General features: G+C 34.6%; 1 protein-coding gene across 1 annotated transcript; it reads left to right on the forward strand.

The window, feature by feature from the left end:
- The first annotated feature begins 11,736 nt into the window (after nucleotides 1-11,736).
- Nucleotides 11,737-15,727, forward strand: LOC104418213 (pentatricopeptide repeat-containing protein At4g39620, chloroplastic). The gene is made up of 3 exons (XM_018862178.2): nucleotides 11,737-12,216; nucleotides 12,751-14,001; nucleotides 15,314-15,727. Exons 1-2 carry the CDS (start codon nucleotides 11,842-11,844, stop codon nucleotides 13,858-13,860), a joined length of 1,485 nt encoding a protein of 494 aa, XP_018717723.2. The 5' UTR covers nucleotides 11,737-11,841; the 3' UTR covers nucleotides 13,861-14,001; nucleotides 15,314-15,727.
- The last annotated feature ends 4,460 nt before the right edge of the window (nucleotides 15,728-20,187 follow it).

Genomic DNA, 20,187 nt, shown 5'->3' on the forward strand with positions numbered 1-20,187 from the left:
ATTTTAGGTGGTACACCCGAAATTTCTGTCGCGACACAATACATAATCAATATGCATGGCTTAGAGATTAAATTACCGATTATATGCACATTGCAAAGTAGGAAGATTATCCTAATTGGGATAAGCCTATCACTCAAAATATGCATGTTAAATTTTGATAAGCACGGATTAGCTAAAATTTTCAAATTGAATCGGTATCAGATAATTACCTAAATTTGGATATATCGTTTCCAAATTGGACGACAGCTAGCAACAGTTCTCAATGGTGCCTCACGGTGCATGGACTAATGGATCATGGCTAGCTAGTGGTGGTGCTTGTTGGAAGTTTGTTTATAAGACAAAGTGTGCTTTTTCTTATCCCACATGAGAAAGTTGGGAGAAGATCAGCTAATTAATAAGTGTAAGCCTTCTCTAGCGTGTTAAAAAAAAAGGTTGGGTGTGGGCTAGACCCCACAATATTTATATGCAGTTTAATTAGCACTAACCTCTTTATTTTTATTTTTTTTATACTCAAGGAACCTCGTACAATCGGCAGCCAGCGAGTAAACCCTGTAGTGACTAGCGAGAGGACCCATCACCCTGACGTCACACTTAGGACACCAAGTGTTTCCACTGGGTTTCGAACCCCTTACCTTTAGGCAAGAATCAATGAAGCTCTTATCCAGTGGAGCCACCACGGTCGGTGATAACCTCTTTATTTTTATCCTCTTTTTTTTTCATACAGTTATCTTATTAACCTTTATTAGTTCAACGTTTTTTTTTATTAAGTATATTTGGAAATTATGAAAATTCGGAATTTAATTTATTAAAAAATATTGTTTCTTATTATTTTTATTATTATGAATTTTTATATATGTGTCTTTCCATTACAACTTTTGAAAATTATATTCGTTCAATTTGCAATCTTTCCCAAAGAGTTACGTTTGTTTATTTTGCAACTTCTTCCAAATAGAAACCTTTGTTGATTTTGCAACTTTTTTGAAGGGATACCTTTGTTTACTTTGCAACATTTCGCGAAAAATTATCTATGTTCTTCAAAACCGATTTTATATATATATATATGTATGTATATATATATGTATGTATGTATGTATGTATGTATGTATGTATGTATGATGTAAACGAGTATGAAATAATTTTCAAGTCTTTTTTCCAAAACTACAACTCTCTTTTCAATTGTTTCCTAGAGAGACCCTAAAGATATACTAGAATTGATATTTAATATTCTAAATTGAGACTTGGTTGTATCTTGAAGGATATTTACTAGTTACCATTAGCAACATTGTTGGACAAATAAATCCTTAAATAAAGTGATATCACACCTTAAAGTACAACTTAATTACTATATTGACTCAAAGCCATATGGAGTAGGAGACAATCAAAGTCATGAATGAAGACATGGTCAAATTAGACCAGTTCGATGGGAACAACTTTGCTTCCTAGAGGAATAAGATGATATCTTTACTCACTACCCTACATACCAGATCCTAACTTGGTGCCTATAGAAGATCTAAAGCCTATTACTGAGAGAGAACAACCAAGTGTGGAAGCCATGAGAGGGTTAACAAAGAGAAGAAGAAACATGCATAGGACAAATTGCTTAGTTGTGGACACATTCTGAATACATTGTCCAATCGATTGTACGATTATTCACTAAAATGAAGTCAGCAAGCAAAATTTGGAATGCACTAGAATTCAAGTATAAAGCGAAGGAGCGAGGTACCAATAAATATCTAATCACAAAATATTTTGATTTCAAGTTTATTGATACCAAACTCTTGTTGGAACAAGTCCATAAGTTGCAAGTGCTAGTGAATAAAATTTGTGCTCTCAATATTCATATTCCAAAAGCTTTTCAAGTTGGAGCAATTATTGCAAAATTACCTCCGAGTTAGAAAGACTATGGAAAAAGGCCGATGCACTGGTCAAAGGACATCACCTTGGAGCAAATACAAAAATATCTTCATATTGAGGAAGAGTCATGTTCACATGATAATTCTGTTTTATACAATCCAAAAGTGAATGGTGTGGAAAGAAAATAAAAAGTCAACTAGAATTTTAAAGTAAAGAATAGGCATAAATTTAAGAAAACACAAAAGAAGAAAAATGATTGTTGTTTTGTTTGTGGCAAATAGGGACACTATGTCTAGGATTGTATTCACTCTAAGAGCATATCAAACGACAAGAACATTCCAATAGTCAAAGTAGATATGAATTTCGTTGGAGAAAATTATGTGGCCATCATTTCTACTATGTTTTCAAACATAAAAAAATTTCTGAAATTAATGGTGCGATAACTATGGTTTATGAAATCAACTCTACTACTATCCAATCTAGTTGGTGGTTAAATTCTCCCACAACAGTTCATGTGTGCAAGGACAAATAAATGTTCAAGCAATTTAAAGAGACTGTCGACTAAATGTTCAAGAGGTCCTTATGGCGAATAATACTCTTGCAAAGGCTGCTGGAAAAGGCACGGTGAAGATAGACTTCACTTCTGGAAAGAATATTACTCTTTTTAATATGTTATTTATACCCAAAATTAGAAAGAACTTAATTTATATTGATTTATTTTGTAAGAGGAGGTTTCAGATTTTGTTTATCTAACAAGGTTATCCTATTAAAGAATGGGCGATTTGTAGGAAAGGGTTATGCCAATGATGGCGTGTATCAATGAATATTAATAATTAATACTGCTAGTTTTGTTTATATTGTTGAGTCTTCTTTTTTATGACATAGTAGGTTGGCACATATAAATATTCATTATTTGAAGAATATTAAGAAATTAGACTTAATAAATTTCAGTGGCGAATTTGATAAATGTGAAATATGTTCTATGTTTGAATTATTAAAAAAAAAACCATTTTCTAGTGTTAAAAAAAAGAATTTATTGGATTTGATTCATAATAATATATGTGAATTCAATGACACGTTATTACCTTTTGTGGATAATTACAGTAGGTCTTTATATGTTTATCAAGTTTCGGATAACTCGAATGCCAAAACTTAGTACGGGAGAACACTTTAGTGATTTTTCTTTTTTTTTGAAAAATTGGACACTTAAGTACCAAGTCCGACGAAGGTGGTCGGAAATCCAAAATATTTTGATTTAAAGTTTATTGATACCAAACACTTGTTAGAACGAGTCCATAAGTTGCAAGTGCTAGTGAATAAGATTTATATTCTATCAATTCCAAAAGCTTTTCAAGTTGAAACAATTATTACAAAATTGCCTCCGAGTTGGAAAGACTACGAAAAAGGGCTAATCCACAAATCAAAAGGACATCACCTTGGAGCAAATATAGAAACATCTTCGTATTGAGGAAGAGTCAAGTTTTCCTGATAATTCTTTTTTATACCATTCCAAGGTGAATGTTGTGGAAAGAAAATAAAAAATCGACTAGAACTTCAAAGTAAAGAATGAGCATAAATTTAAGAGAACACAAAAGTAGAAAAAGGATTATCGTTTTGTTTGTGGCAAACAAAGACACTATGTCTAGGATTGCATTCGCTATAAGAGCATATCAAATGACAAGAACACTCTAATGATCAAGGCAGATACGAATTTGGTTGGATAAAATTATGTAGTCATGATTTCAATCATGTTTTCGAATATGAAAATTTCTAAAATTAATGGTGCGATGACTATGGTTTATGAAATCAAGTCTATGTGTGCAAGAACAAATACATATTCAAGCAATTTGAAAAGGCTGTCTACTCAAATGTTCAAGAGGTCCTTATGGCTAATAATACTCTTGCAAAGACTGCTTGGAAAAGGCATGGTGAAGATGGATTTCACTTTTAGAAAGAAGATTACTATTTTTAATGTGTTATTTATACCCAAAACTAGGAAGAACCTAGTTTGTATTGATTTACTTTATAAAATGGGGTTTTAGATTTTGTTTGAATCTAACAAGGTTATCCTATTAAAGAATGGGTTGTTTGTAGGAAATGATTATGCCAATAATGGCATGTATCAATTGAATATCAATAATAATATTTCTAGTTCTCTTTATATTGTTGAGTCTTTTTTTTATGGTCAAGCAAGTTAGCACATGAGAATATTTGTCACTTGAAGAATATGAAGAAATTAGACTTAATAAATTTTAATGGCAAATTTGATAAATGTGAAATATGTGTTATGTATGAATTTACTAAGAAACTATTTCCTAGTGTTAAAAAAAAAATCAAAATTTATTGGATTTAGTTCATTGTAATATATGTGAATTCAATGACATGCTATTATTACCTTTTTTGTGGATGATTACAATAGGTCTTTATATGTTTATCAAGTGTCAGATATCTGAAGTGTCAAAACTTAGTACGGAATGACACTTTAGTGCTACTTTTTATTTTTTTTTTAAAAAGGACACTTATGTACAAAGTCTGATGAAAATGGTCGAGAATCTTACATGGTAATTTTTCAATAATATAATTCGCCTACATGGCATGCCGGAGAGTTGAATCAGCAATGAAGAACCAAAACAACGTCGTTTTGTTTTTTTTTTTAATTTTAATATAAATATTAATTAAATTAAAATATTTATACTTATAAAAATAAAAATAATAAAAAGAGAAAAAGGAGGAGGAGGTGGCGGCAAGGGCTAAGCCCTCAGCCACTTACAATCTTCATCTTCTTCCTTTTTTAATAAATAATATATAAATAAATTTAGTTTTAAATTTAATTTAATTAATTTTTATACTAATTATGTAGCCATGTCAGTATGTAAAACGATGTCATTTCACACTTGATTTACTGAAAAATCACCACGTCAGTATTTTGGTCGAATTTCCTCGCCATTGACATTTGCTCTGATTTTGGCACTTAAGTGTCACTTTCATAATTTTTTATACTTAGGTATCCCGTGCTAAGTTTTGACACTGCCTAAGTTTATCTCATGAGATTGAACAATGAAACATTTATAATGTTTAAGAAATATAAGCCTAAAGTAGAAAATCAATTAGAAAGGAAAATAAAGTTCTACATTTAGATAGAGGTGAAGAATATTTCTTAAATGAATTCTAGTATTATTCATCAAGTTTCGGTACCGTATATACTCCACAACAAAATGGTATGGCTGAAAGAAAAAAATCGATCTCTTGGAGAGATAGTTAATTATATGCTTTCAAATTTAAAACTACTAATTAATCTTTGGGGAAAAGCATTGTTTATAGCATGTTATAATTATAATAGAATATCTTCCAAGAAAAATGACAACATTTTATGAAGTATGGCAAGGTAGAAGACAAAATTTGTCATACATTAAAGTGTAAGGGTGTTTGACATACTACCGAATATCAAACCCCAAAAGAACAAAACTTGAACCTAAAGCTATCAAAAATATTTTTCATTAGATATGCCAAAAACAGTAAAGCTTATAGGCTTCCTGACTTAGAATCCAATGTCATTATCGAGCGACAGACGTTAAATTCTTTGAGAATAAATATTCTACGAGTTTTGAAATAATTCAAAATAATTCAAAACCTATTGGAACTCAAGTAAATTCTCAAGAGAAATAAATGAATAATTCTAAAAACATGATTGAACCAATGCGAAACACTAGAATCGAGAAACTAAAAGACTTAAGTCCTAATTTTATTATTCATGTTTTTCTTGTTGAATGAGATAGAGATAATAACGTAATAAATAAATACTCTTATGTATTAAATTTAGAAGACAATCCTAAAAGCTTCGATGATACTATGTCTTCTAAATATGTTTTTTCTTTTTTAAACAAGCTGTAAATGATGAAATGGACTCAATTATATTCAATAATATACATTGAACAACCAAAAGGTTTCATTCTTCTTGGAAATGAAATGAAAGTATATAAATTGATTAATTCCCTTTATGGACTTAAGCAAGATCCTAAGCAATGGCATGAAAAAATTGATTCAGTCATATTGTTTAATGGTTTCATCCACAATAATGCTGATAAATGTATATACTCTAAATTCACTAAAGACAATGGTGTCAGTGTGCTTGTATGTTAATGATATGCTTATCTTTGATGACTGGAATTATTGAGACTAAGAAGTATCTAACTTTTATGTTTAAAATGAATGATTTGGGTGAAGTAGACAATATCTTATGTATTAAAGTTAAGAAACATAATGAAGGTTATTCTTTAAGCTGATGTAATTATGTTGAAAAATTGTTAAATAAATTTTAAAGTTAAATACTTCATTTGATTCCAGTATTAAATTACATTATAATACTGGTAGAGCGGTAGCACAACTTCAATATGCAAGTGTTATACGATCTTAAAATGTATGTGATGCATTATACTAGACATAATATTGCTTATAATGTATGCAAGTTTAGTAAGTATACTAGTAATCCAAGTATAGAACATTAGAGGGTTATTATCGGAATTATTGGTCTTCTAAAAAGAATCAAAAAGTTAGGATTGCTCTATAATAATTATTCAGCTATATTAGAAGGATACACCAATACTAGTTAAATTACAAGTGTGAGAGATGAGCATTCCACTTCTAGATGGATTTTCACACTAGGTGGAGGTGTTGTATCTTGGATGAGCAAGAAATAAACATATATAACTTACTCACCGATGGAATCATAATTCATTGCTTTAGCAGCAATTGGAAAAGAGATTGAATGAATTAGAAATTTATTATAAGATATTGAAATATGGCCTAGTCCTATACCTCATATTTTTATCCATTATGATAGTCAGGCCACTTTGGAAAGAACTTATAGTAGTACATATAATGGTAAATCTAGACATATTAATCTTAGACATGAATATATAAGACAATTAATGAAATATGATACTATGACAATTGTGTGTGTGAGGTCAAGTAATATTCTAGCCAAGCTCTTGACAAAGGCTTTACCAAGAGACATGGTAATAATGACCTCATGAGAAATGGGGCTGAAACTTTTTAATTGAAATCATTATTAATGGTAATTCAACATTTTTCTAAAATATCACTAGTTACAAAGTTTAATGGGTAAAAACAAGTTATTGAATATAATTGTTTGATACTGACATAGTCCTAATATGAAAAATCAGTATCATCAATTATATTTTATAAGTTGAATTGAATTCTTAATGAAATATAGCATAAATTTGTAATGTGCTAATAATAACAACAATACATAGTAGATATTTTACCTATATGAGCTTAGAAATAATGTCATTTCTTATGAAAGTTAGGATTGCTTTTAAGAGAACTCATGAAATAGGATCAAGTAAAAGGCTATAATAGTACTGAATAATATAGAACTTCTCGCTAAAATAAGAACTTAGCATATGTACAATATGTTCGATTCTACTATTTAAAAGTACAAATTTAAAGCTAAGCTACTTATCACTTTGATAGAGCTTCGAGATACTTGACTAAATAAAGGTTTAACTAGAAAAAGACTTTTATATTTGTATATTAATATGGTTTTAAAATTTTAAAATTTTTTTATTTGAAATCTTTATTTTACAAACAAAGATGGGGATTATTGGAAGTTTGTTTGTAACACAAACAAAGTGCGTTTTTCCTTGTCCCACATAGGAAAGTTGGGAGAAGATAGGCCAATTAATATGTGCGTGCCTTCTCTAGTGTGTTTAGAGAAAATGTTACGTGTGGGCTAATCCTCACAATATCCTCATGTGGGTGTGCAAATAATTGTATGATTTTTAGGTACATTTTGCATGCTTACATGCCCGTGGTTTAATTAGCACTAACCCCTTTATTTTTATTTTATTTGTATAGTTATCTTATTAACCTTTATTAGTTCAAAGGTTTTTTCTTATTTATCAAGTATTTTTGAAATTATGAAAATTTAAATTTTATTTATAAAAAAATATATTTTTTTATTTTTATTATTCCGAATTTTTATATGTGTCTTTTGAAGACAGCCTTTGAAAATTATACTTGTTTAATTTGCCACCTTTTCCAAAAGGCTACATTTGTTCATTTTGCAACTTCTTCTAAAAGGTTACATTTGTTCATTTTGCAACTTCTTTCAAAATGATACATTTGTTTACTTTACATCCTTTCGCGAAAAGTTGCCTATGCTTTTTAAGACCGATTTATATATATATGTCAATTTTTAGATGAACAAATATGAAATAATTTTCGAGTTTTTTTTCCAAAACTACACCTATTTTTTCAATTGTTTTTAAAGAGACTGTAGAGATATATGAAAATTGTTATATAGTATTCTCATTTGAGACTTTATTATATCTTGGAAGATATTTACCAATAACCATTTGCTACATTATAGGTAAATAAATCTTTAAATAAAGTAACATCACGCCTCAAAATTCGACTTTATTACTTTATTGATTCGAAGCCATATTTATCCAACAATGCTTGCCTGTTGTTCTTGGCTATGGTGTTGCTCATGGTTGAGGAAGCACTCGCGATGAGGACCATGGCAAAGCTAGAGATCGCCTCAATATGGTGATCGATGGTGGTAGATCTCAGTAGCTCGACGATGTTGGAATTCATGGATCAAAGATCGACAACCTACAAAACAGGGGGAATGACAGTGTCATTGTCGCGAAATAGGAGGTCAGCAGCATGTGTTGGGACATAAAGTAGTATGGATCACACGATTCGGTGCAGGGTGACGGTGAAGAAACAAATTTGTCATTGGGCTCAGTGCAGGGTGAGGCACAATAAAGAAACTACAGAATCGTCGTCTCGAGGCAGCCATAGCATGGATCGTCATGGTGAAGGTGCAGGTGTCGGAACAAGAATAGCACAGGTTGTCATTGTAAGGCAAAGGATAAAAGACAGCGCCATCTCGGTTCTTGAATAGCAGCGGCACCATCGCAGGTCAACAAGGTAGTGTCGTCTCACATTGGCGCAAGAGGTGGAGGCACGTGTGTGAGGCAAGCGGCGGCGACCGACATGAGCAACAAGGAATGGCGGGAGCAATGAAGTGACCAAGGATGCGGCGGGGAAAGGGCTCGATCGCGGTGTCTCTCTTTTCCTCTTGCTCTCTTTCTTTGCTCACCTTTCTCTAAGTGTATGCCAAATTTTCAAATTGTCAGACCACTAAATTGTGAGACATAAGCTTCTATTTATAATGTCATGAGTTAGGTTTAACTAAATAAATTGGCTCAATTCCAACATTACTAAAGGATTAATGGCTATATTTCATCAAAACCAAGGCCTTTATATGAATTCAAGCTCACATGGGCTTAACCCAACTTGATTAAAGTTCATAAACCACTTTTCCTCAATGCAAATTTTGGCTGAAAAGATCTCCATGGGCTTGGCCTATGGGCTCAATGAAGCTAAAAACCTTAGTAATTTCCGGCCTTAATTTAATGGGCTCAACCCACTTCAATCAAATACTGAAAATTCCCCCTTCTTTAGTGAGTTTGACACCAATGCATTGATGCAATGGGCTCGGCCAGATCCCCCTTACCTCATGGCTTTAGTGCAAGTAATTCAATTAAGTTTGAAACCTTTAATTAAATCCATCCACCACTAGTCCACTTCTTATGTAATTTATAAACTTATCTATTAATGAAATATGCTCGTAATACAATATAATGGATATTATTTTTGTTTAGGTGCCAAGATTAATCCCTACTTTTCTAAGTAAGAATTGTGAAACCCTTGCCCTGCCTACCACCCCTTGCCCAAATGTAGGCAAGGCCAAACTCGCCATAGTTTACGTGGCCGCAATTGAAGATGGCTTACTAGCTGTGGGTGAGGCCAAGTCAGGGCGAAGAATGTATTCATGTGAGCACCAATTGTGTCATATTGTATAAATTAGCCGAATTAACTCAATTAGCAAAACATGACAAGGTCTATAATTCAATTGGTCCAACTAAAAGGTTTACGTAGTCACAATCGAAGATGGCCTTACTAGCTACGAGTGAGGCCAAGTCAATGCGAAGTAGAAGGAGGAGGAGGAGGAGAAGAAGAAGAAGAAGAAGAAGAAGCAGGAGAAGGAGAAGAGGAGAAGAAGAGAAGAAGGAGAAGCAGAAGAAGAGGGAGGAGAACAGGAGAAGAAGGAGAAGAAGAATAAGAAGAGAAGAAGGAGAAGAAGGAGAAGGAGAAAGAGATGGAGAAGGAGAAAAAGAAGAAGGAGGGAGGAGGAGAAGGAATAAGGAAAGGAGAATGAGAAGAAGGAGAAGGAAGAAGGAGAAGTAAAGGAAAAGAGAAGAAAAAATAATATAAAGCATTAACAAAAAATTTGAAAAATGTATTCACATCAGCACCAATTATGTCATACTGCCTAAATTAGCCGAATCAATTCAATTAGCAAAACATGAAAAGGTCTATAATTGAATTGGTTTAACTAAAAGGTTTATAATTGAATTGATATAAATGCAATAAGTTTATGACATTTTTTTTTTTTTTGGTTCTTTTCCCTATTAAAATAGAAAAATTTATCGCATAAAATTCATGTAATGGTCTGTTTGTGTTCTAGAAAACTAATTTCCAACTTTTCGTTATTTGAATGATGGAAAACAAATCGATATACCAAAAAAAAAAAACCATTTTTCATATATTGAAAGCAACAAGCTTAGATTGGGAGAAAACGACTTCCTTTTCTAACAAAAAAAAAAATCATTTTCTATAAAACATCAAACAAATAAAAACTACATTTTTTCCTTGAAAATGATTTTCAATAAAAAAAATTATCATGAAATTTTTTCAATGAAACAAACGCACGTAAGTCTCAAATATCACTGACTTACATCATTTCTATGGCCTAGCTTAGATGCTTCACTTTAAAATGGAGATTGGAGAATTACAAGAAAGGGTGCCCTTTATTAAATCGAGGACTGTAAATGATCAAACTCCTTTGAAGCATGCATACTAGAGAATCTTGGCTGTACTTAAGCTTTAGCTTGCGTACTAGGAACCAAAATTTTAACTAGGTCTTAAACTACCCAAATCAGATATTAATCCTCGTAACATTTTGTTCAGAGCTTGTTTATACATGGCCCATTTTACCCCTTTTCAAATGTCTTTTAAGCATATTTCATACGAATCTTCCTCTTTTAAATAAAATTAATGCAGTTCTTAGTTCATATTAAAATAAGTGATTCAATAAAAGTCGGAAAATTCCTAATTGTTGTCATTATATGATATGGGAGAATTTTGATATGTAATTAACAACATTAATATTGAGAGAAAATAATAATAAAATCGTCTAAGGAAATACTACATATGAAAGGTTAAAACAAATGTTAAAACTTTCAATAATTGCTCATTTATAACATTAAAACTCATTAATACCAGGATTATTATTTGGTCCACTCCCAGAATTAAGAAATCCTTACACGTTCATTGTAGAATGAGTAATGCGTGTCTTTCTAAGGAGTTTTCTAACTGAATTTAATTGGAAGCAAAATAAGTGGGGAAAACAAAAAAAGGAAAATTATTTCTTGAAAAGAGAATATCTAATTTCACAAATTAAAGTCCAACGTGTTACTCTTACGAGCAAATCTTTAATAAAGAAATTATGATTATATATGTATTATATATAATTTCCTTCAATTTCCGTGTCAACAAGTTTCAAATCCCATTCATTTCTTGTCCTTCAAAGGATAAGAGGAATCACAATTTTATATTGACACAAATAATTTCTGAATTTTGATTGAATATATAATGTGATGTTTAAATTTTAATCTAATATATAATATAATTTTTAAATTTTAAATTCATTCAATATAGTCTCTAAAACATATGAAAATGTGTAATTATATTCTTGAAATGACAATATACAACATGAGGCTGGTCTCTCCTACCTCTGAGCCGTTCAGAACTGGAAGTCCTCTCTCCTCACCATTCTTCCCCACTCCGCTGAGGCCACTCTGCTTCCTTGACCTTCCTTCACCCACCTGCGACATGCCCCTTACTTTGTCGCCGCCACTCAATTCCGTCACCCTCTGCTCACCTTCGTCTTCCTCTCCTTCTCGCACCCAGAATTCCTCGCGCAATTGCAAGCTGACCCATCCATGGGTTCGCACGACCGTCGGCCCGAGGGGACCGGGAGGCCGCGTGTACTGCTTGTCGGCGAGGCCCAAGAGAAAAGCGAGCGCAACCGGAGGAGAGGACGACTGGGGGGCAGAGGATCTGGTGAGGGTTTTGATGAGGAAGTTCGGCGGCAGGGAGCCCCTGGTGAAGACGCTGGATAAGTACGTGAGGGTGGTGAGGACTGAGCACTGCTTCCTCCTCTTTGAAGAGCTTGGCAGGACCGACAAATGGACCCAGTGCCTCGAGGTCAGTGGCGGTGCTCTGTCTGTCTCTTTCTCTGACTTTATAATTGATGGGTAAAAGAGACTCTTTTTATGCAATTTCAGCTTCTGGGTATTCAAAGTTCGTCTTGGAGGACAAGAAACTAGGATGTAATCTGTATTAATACGGTCAAATCGCTTAAAGTTCTTAGAACAAGTGGGGTGCCGTTTCTCTGCACATTAGGTGTGTGATAAATGTCCTATGCGAATGTTTAGTACGCAAACAGATGTTTTCACGCTGGGTTCCCCCTCGTAGTCCTTATACTTAGTCTGTAAAGAAGGAAAGCAGATGATGTGGCCGGCTGCAAAGCATGTCATCTCCATACATAATTGGCAAATGTAGCTTATGTGACTAAACAAATTCCCATCTGATGAAATGGGAGCAAATGGTTTGCCCTTATCCGGGCATGGTGCTAATGACATAATTACTTCGTGAAGAAATTACATGATGAATTTTGGACTTCTGTAAGGATTTAACCTTAGCCTGATCAATCAGTTTCTTTGCACTACGTGCGTTTAGGTGTTCAGGTGGATGCAGAAGCAGCGCTGGTATGTAGCCGACAATGGTGTATATTCAAAGCTTATTTCAGTCATGGGTAAGAAAGGGCAAACTCGAATGGCCATGTGGCTGTTCTCAGAGATGCGAAACAGTGGGTGCCGGCCCGACACTTCCGTTTACAATGCACTCATTACTGCCCACCTTCACTCTAGTGATAAAGCAAAGGCTTTGGCCAAAGCTCTTGGTTATTTTGGCAAGATGAAGGGAATGGAACGCTGTAAGCCCAATGTCGTGACTTATAACATCCTTCTGAGAGCTTTTGCCCAAGCTCGAAATGTGGAACAAGTCGATGCTTTGTTCAAGGAACTCCATAACAGCATTGTCTCGCCTGACAAATATACTTTCAATGGCGTGATGGATGCCTATGGAAAAAACGGGATGATCCGAGAAATGGAGTCTGTGCTTTCTCGTATGAAAAGCAATCAATGTAAGCCAGACATTATCACATTCAATTTGCTGATTGATTCTTATGGGAAGAGGCAGGAATTTGAGAAGATGGAACAAGTCTTCAAGAGCTTACTGCGCTCTAAGGAGAAACCGACATTGCCTACGTTTAACTCAATGATCATAAACTATGGGAAGGCAAGACTTAAGGACAAAGCAGAACATGTCTTTAAAAGGATGCGTGATATGAAATACACACCAAACCACATCACATATGAGAGTCTGATCGTGATGTATGGGTTCTGCAATTGTGTTTCTAAAGCTCAGGATATATTTGATGAGTTGATTAATTCTGGGAAGGACATAAAAATATCAACCTTAAAAGCGATGCTTGATGTTTATTGCATGAATGGTTTACCAATCGAAGCGGACAAGCTTTTTGAGACAGCAAGAATTGCTGGGGTCAAACCTGATTCATCAACATATAAACTTCTGTACAGGGCATATACTAAGTCTCAGAAAAAAGAGCTTGTTGACAAGCTGCTGGAGTATATGGACAGAGATGGCATCGTCCCCAACAAAAGATTCTTCCTTGATGCACTGGGTACTTTTGGGTCTCTTCCTGCTTCTCCAGAATCTAACAGTGCAACAAGTTCAAGCAGACCAGAAGCAACTGTTAGGGCTTGAGTAGATTTAGCTCGTGAATTTGGTTATGTGGGTTAACTCTCTCCATTCAAATGGAGCCCTCCAAGAAAGACACATAATACAAGAACAGAGCAACAATTCTTCAACTAGTCCACTGAGACGTGACTTGCCCTTTTGGTATTGGTATGCATATCTTGCATTCATATGAATATACATTGCATTCTTTTGTCTTTCATGGTCCTTTCATCCTGAAAGTTTAATCAAATAGGGTTATCCTTGTGGTAGATATTTGCACTTTTAAAATCTCCTTTTCTTGAATCAATTAGTGTAACAGTGCCTCAAACTGAAGACATTTACTCGATTTTTGAAGTACTCTTGGTTTAGGCACTCAGTTTTTTGTTGCGTTGTTTCTCTTTTGGATCTTGTGTTGGTTGACACCAACATAAAGTTGAGGACACTCGTAAGTCTTGCATGCCCATTCTTTCAATTTTCACCAACATTCTATAGTATTTTCATGCAGTTAAAATTTAGTGGTGAATGCCAAGAAAGGTTTTGAAATTATGACTGAACTGGAGTGGGGAATAGGTGTTTTAATCTTGATTTAGCTCTTCATGAACGTTTTGACCAAACAAATTTCTGCCAATATGTGGGACTGTTTAAGTGTACATCTAGATATCCAAGTTTATCAATCTACTCCATTCCATGTCAGAATATAAGCATCTAGTGTGGCAGAATCCTAGCCTAAACATCCGGTTCAGCTGAACTTGACCTGAAGTTTGTTTATTGGTTTCTGGTTCTTGTAGCATTAGTTGACACCAAATTTACGAAAACAGTCTATTGTCATCTGGAGCATAGCCAGAGAATACCAAGGGCTTCCAAAAAGGCATGCTATTGAGAAATCTCAATGGCCCTTTTAAGTGGCTCAAAATTTGGGCTTCTCTTCACGCTAATAAGACAGTCATGGGACCCTCCTTTTCCTTGTTTTTCAGCTGGCGAGCTAATCTCATATCAAAGCCCAACCATTATCCTGGTCAAAGTACATACACAATCCTGCTCCTAATGTAGATTGGATATTAAATTATGTGTTTTGGCCCATATGGACTGTGTGTGGTACCTTTGCACATAATTTATTCACACAATTAGTCTGTCCATTGTCCTTGACTTTAACTGATAATCTTATCTCAAGCATTTGCCACAATTTGTTGAGTTGAAGCTTTAGCGTGTATACTTGACTTCAATTTGAGGTCAGTCGACATCAGTATATAAACGTTACTTAGCACAGGAGCTCTTTTCATTTTTGTGCTGCCCTTCTGTTGAGAAAATCCAGTTTGTGCTGTATCGCATATTTTTTACATACCGAGTGACCCAGATTAAATGTATCACGGGAAGTTCCTTGACTGACCATAGTCCTCAGAATGACCTCAATGTAGTTCCGTTTGTACGAATCATGCTGCCATCACTTTGTATGACCATCATTTGAGCTTTTTCGCTGCAGAATGTTGCTCGGCGACAACTCACGGTGCTGCTCGGACCTCCATCGACGAAGTAACCTTTTTTTCCAATGGGTTCAATGGTACAAAAGCTATTTCGGATGTTATCTGGTCTGACTGGACTTGGGAGGATCTAGCGGCTGCTTTTCTTCAACTGTATGTATCATTTGTTTGCAAAATCCTGGTAAAATTCCCTTGGAGAAGGTAAATCCAAGAGAATTTCATGCTTCCATTTTCTATCCATTAGTACTGGGATAATATTAAGAAATCCATAGGATAATCCATGTTGTGCTTTATGTTCTTATGTTTGATTATAAGCTAACGCCTTGTCGATTTCTTGTTCTTGTATATTCCTGATGTACTTTCGAGAGAAGTGACTAATCAAATGGAATGGATGGGTACGGAAGTTTTATGTTAAATTACAAGAGAGAAATCATATGTGAATTCAAAAATTCACAACGGAACGTCGAATACATGTATTGCATTATGGAATCTAAAGCTTATTGCCCGAAATACAAGCGAGTCATAGGCATTTCGTTGTGTTTTAAAGCAAGGAGAATTACTAAAAGAGTTTCACACATATTACAACTATATCAATTCAATTCTAAATATTTTTTTATCAATTCAGTTTTAAATATTTTGCAATTTTAAATATTTTTTTATCAATTCAATCTTAAACATTTTGCAATTTAAGTCAGTCCATTTGGCCAATTTTTGGCCATTAAAATATTTTCTTTTTTAAAATAACTTTTTTTCTTTTTTTTTTTTTGATTTTTATCTTTATTTTTCCTTTTCCTTTTCTTTTTTCTCTTCTTCCTCCTTTGGCTTCTTTTCCCTGCAATGGTCGGTGAGGCTTCCATGAGGCTCATCCAAATCTGAGAGGTCAGGTGACGAAAAGAAAAAGAAAAGGTAAAGAGAAAAATAAATTAAATTAAATTATTTTTAAAAAGTCACATCAATATTGACCGGTCAAAGTTTTGACTTAAATTGATCAAATAAATTGACACAATTACAAAAATTTAGAATTGAATTAATAAAAAATAATAATTTAGAATTAAATTCGCATAACTATAATAGATTTTTGATTTTTTCAGTAATTTCCCCCTCTTAAACATGTACTCACTGTTTAATCCAAATCTTTTTGGAAGTCTTTTTGTTAACTCCAATACGGAAATACCACATGATGGTCTCAAGTGGCATCATGTGCTAGAAGCTCGAGAATTTGAAAGATTCAATTGCACTCAGATGTAAGTTCTAGGATTGGCGTCCCTTTTCGCATGCAGCGGTCCTGAATCCTTTCCACGTGTAGGAAAGGTCAGTTTCTTCTATAAATTAGAGTGCTCGTCTCCACGAATTTGTTTAGCTGTAGAGATGCAACACGGATGCCCCCTCAAGCTTTTTGAGTATTTCCTTTTGCGGGGCCATGCTAGATCTTAGCAGTTGATACGTGATCCAATGAGAGTTGGGAACCGAATTGCATGCATTCAGACCCCAAGTCTATGTACAACACAAGCCCACATTAAATGGGATTCGAAGGTTGTGTCAAATGGGCCGGATGATTATGACAGACAGGTAAAATGACATCGTACTTGCAAATTTTAACCGTTTTAGCATGTCATGTCAAAACAATCACCAATCACATCTAGCAGTCCACCCAGAGGAGCCTATGAAACTCACAGAAAACAAGATTAGATTGGCTCCGTGTTCGGTATTAGAGGTCTCAAAAACTCGAAATCGATTAGTATAGGATAGTTTCGAAAGTATGAGACCATAGCACCGGCATCTTGTGCAGGGTGCCTTCTTCCTGCAAAATCCCTAATTCTCTTCTAGGTACTCCCTAATATAATTTCTTCATCAAAAGGGATCCGAAGCCAAGAGCACAATAGATAGAGATAATCATATGCTATCGAAGAGTATACTACAGGAGAACACAACAAATTTTAGACTTAGTTATCGACCATGGCATTGACTTGATGCTCATAGCATCTGATAAACTGATGCCAGCAACGATCCTAACTGATCAACGAGGGTAGATGGAACTCGAGTACCGCATTATCTTGCCGCCTCTCTAAGAAGGATCCCAAATCCAAATGACAACTGAATGAACAAGAACAAAATTCCTATGGAATTCTACAGGTTCATCCAACCAAGAATCTGAATTATGGACTTTATCAAAATGTCTCCCAGTCACATCAAGCAATAATGACCAGTCATAGGAAGCATTCCCTCGGATGGAATTGCTCAGATTACTGGATGCTCACTTGTAAGCAAACTTGACTAAGTTTTCACCGTACAGAACAACCCAATCTATCCCCTGAGATTGCTCTAACCAGCAGGAGTCCAGCAAAATAGGAATAGCAATTCCCGGTAATAAACAAAATATGACATCATTACTAAGCAAGGTTCCTGTGCTTGGATAAAGCATGCGCCTTCATCCACAGAGCGCCTAATTCGCATTCTAAAAGTACATAGGTAATTAGTTGTAGGCTACAAAAGACTGTTATCCTATTGTTACATCCACTGCAATCTTTCACTGAGTATCAAACCCTTGTTTAACTAATCTCTACAGCTCCCCACCAATCAGGATTTAACATTCTTGACCCAAATAAGTAAATCCCTTGACACGAGAAATGACCCATAAATGAAGGAGAAACAAACAAGCCAGTTTCCAAATGGGATCCCGCATCTTGAAAACACAGGTGTTGGGAGAATGCCTCTCCCTGTAACAGAACGCTAAGTCCATGAAAACAGACTTCAGACAATATAACAACAGTGGTTTCTCCCTCGGGACTGGAAAATACCTAAGTTCTAGTGTTGCTACATGAGGAATGTTCTCATTTGAGAGTTGGTAGAGCATTTGCCAGATTTCCCAATTGCAGGAAAGCATACGGTACCATTCCTCCCAGGGAATGTTAGGATCATTAAGGAGTTACTAAGAAGTCCCCACAGAATGCTTGCACGTAACTTCAACAAAGCAAGTCTAGTTCTAAAAACACTTTATTCAGTCTTACTAAACTCTAAAATGAACAATGTCATTGTATGTGGCATTTTCCCATCAGTCTATTGTTTGAGGAGTCTTTTGGAAAAGATTGACAAACAATTGCTGTAGAATAAGCACATATTATTCTTGAAAGTTTTGTTCAAGTGTCTATTCATTTTGCAGTAGTTTTTGCACATTTACCAGATGACAAGCTTATAAAAGATGCTCATGATCTATGGCTGGAATTTCTGTTCTAATACCTAAAAATTATTCAGGTCACAACAAACCACAGCTTAACACGCAAATTTTTTCCAGAGAACTTTATTTCTAGAACTTTCTGCAAAAGCTTTCACACCCGACATTCCAACCCCCCCACCCCCAAGAAAAAAAAAAGAAACAAACATTGCTCTTTTTATGACTACTAGCTGAATCCTTCTTTCTTTAATGCTCCCAACCGATAAGCAATATTCACAAAGAAAAGGAGGGGGGAAAAAGGCAATGTTGACCCTGCAGGAGTCTATAAACCTCGCAAGTATGTATAAACCATGGACGGGAGAGGTTTAACACTTAATAGCACTCCAGTTTAGACCAAAAATATTGTCTTCACACCACCTAAAAAGGACAAACTTAGCTTTCTCACAGCACCTGAACACACTCAACCAGCAATGACCAACAAGCAGTCAGCCAACCAAAAAAAGCAGGACCCACCCACATCCTCACTGCCTGATTAACCTTCCATTGGATTTATCATTGTCCTGATTCCATTAGCTGGCAAGGAATACAGGAATTGCATATCACAAAAAAAGGTGTTTGAATCGGTTTTAGTTTGGTCCAAAAACACGGATTTGTACTTTTGACCAACCAGCAAGGAAATTCTCCATTTTTTAATATTCGCTGTGAGCATCTGACTTCTCTAGTCCTCAATCTACTGAAGCATAACACCATAGTATAACCAAATACCTCCTACTTCTACATCCCAATGCAACTATAATAAGGAAATACTTAACTTCATATTCACTTTGATTTCAGTCTGGAAGCAGCACAACTCCATATAGTCCTTACTAAGAGGCATTTTCACAATAAGTAATCCATCAAGCTAAAAAGGCATTTTAACAATTATCTGAAATCAATAAACAGGGAGCTTCACCTGTCCATCCAAAATGTCAGAATTCTCCAAAAACTATAATGCAGATTAGGTCTGCACAATTTAAGGATGCTCAGATTGTGACTCAATACTCCTTTTCTGGTTTTTCATAGACAAGGGCTTATATAACAACTATTGATTTGTACTTGGCAAAGAGAATTAACTGAAAGTTTCATTTTCAAATAACAAATTAAAAATGAGCGCAGCCATACGATCCTGAAGAGTGTAGTCAAACAATTCTAATGTAAAAATATTTCTTACTTCAACCATCCTTTCCCGAATATATGTATGTAAAGTGACAACACCCTGATACAAAAGGCAACCCGAATATCTGTGACAGAGCTTTAGTAGCTCATTACTGATCAGTTCAAGACTTAATTTTCAATAAGACTTCAAGACACAGGTAACTTAAATAATCATATGATAATCTAACTTATCAAGTACCCTCAGGTACGGTATCGGTATTCACAATTTTAATGGGGAAAAAGTATATAAAGTCACATATTTTGCAGATTGCTATATGGACATGTAGAATATGCATGGATAAAAGATAATATAGCCGTAACCAAATTCTCACCTAAGCTTTACCTCTTATATATTAGGTAAAGAAAATATTTCTTCAATAGTCCTATTTACTTGCCCATTAAATGCTGACCATTACTGGGCATAGTTGCATGATTTATCTAAAAAAAACTACTCGAGAGTATGAAATAGCAAAATAAGTAGCCAGGATGAAATTTCATGACCAGCATAAA

Source organism: Eucalyptus grandis, chromosome 9 (assembly GCF_016545825.1).
Source record: "Eucalyptus grandis isolate ANBG69807.140 chromosome 9, ASM1654582v1, whole genome shotgun sequence".
NCBI classification, from domain to species: Eukaryota; Viridiplantae; Streptophyta; class Magnoliopsida; order Myrtales; family Myrtaceae; genus Eucalyptus; species Eucalyptus grandis.

Coding starts and splice junctions, on each gene's coding strand:
- LOC104418213 (XM_018862178.2), top strand. CDS start 11,842: ATGCCCCTTACTTTGTCGCCGCCACTCAATTCCGTCACCCTCTGCTCA. Junction 12,217..12,750: donor AATGGACCCAGTGCCTCGAG/GTCAGTGGCGGT, acceptor ACGTGCGTTTAG/GTGTTCAGGTGGATGCAGAA.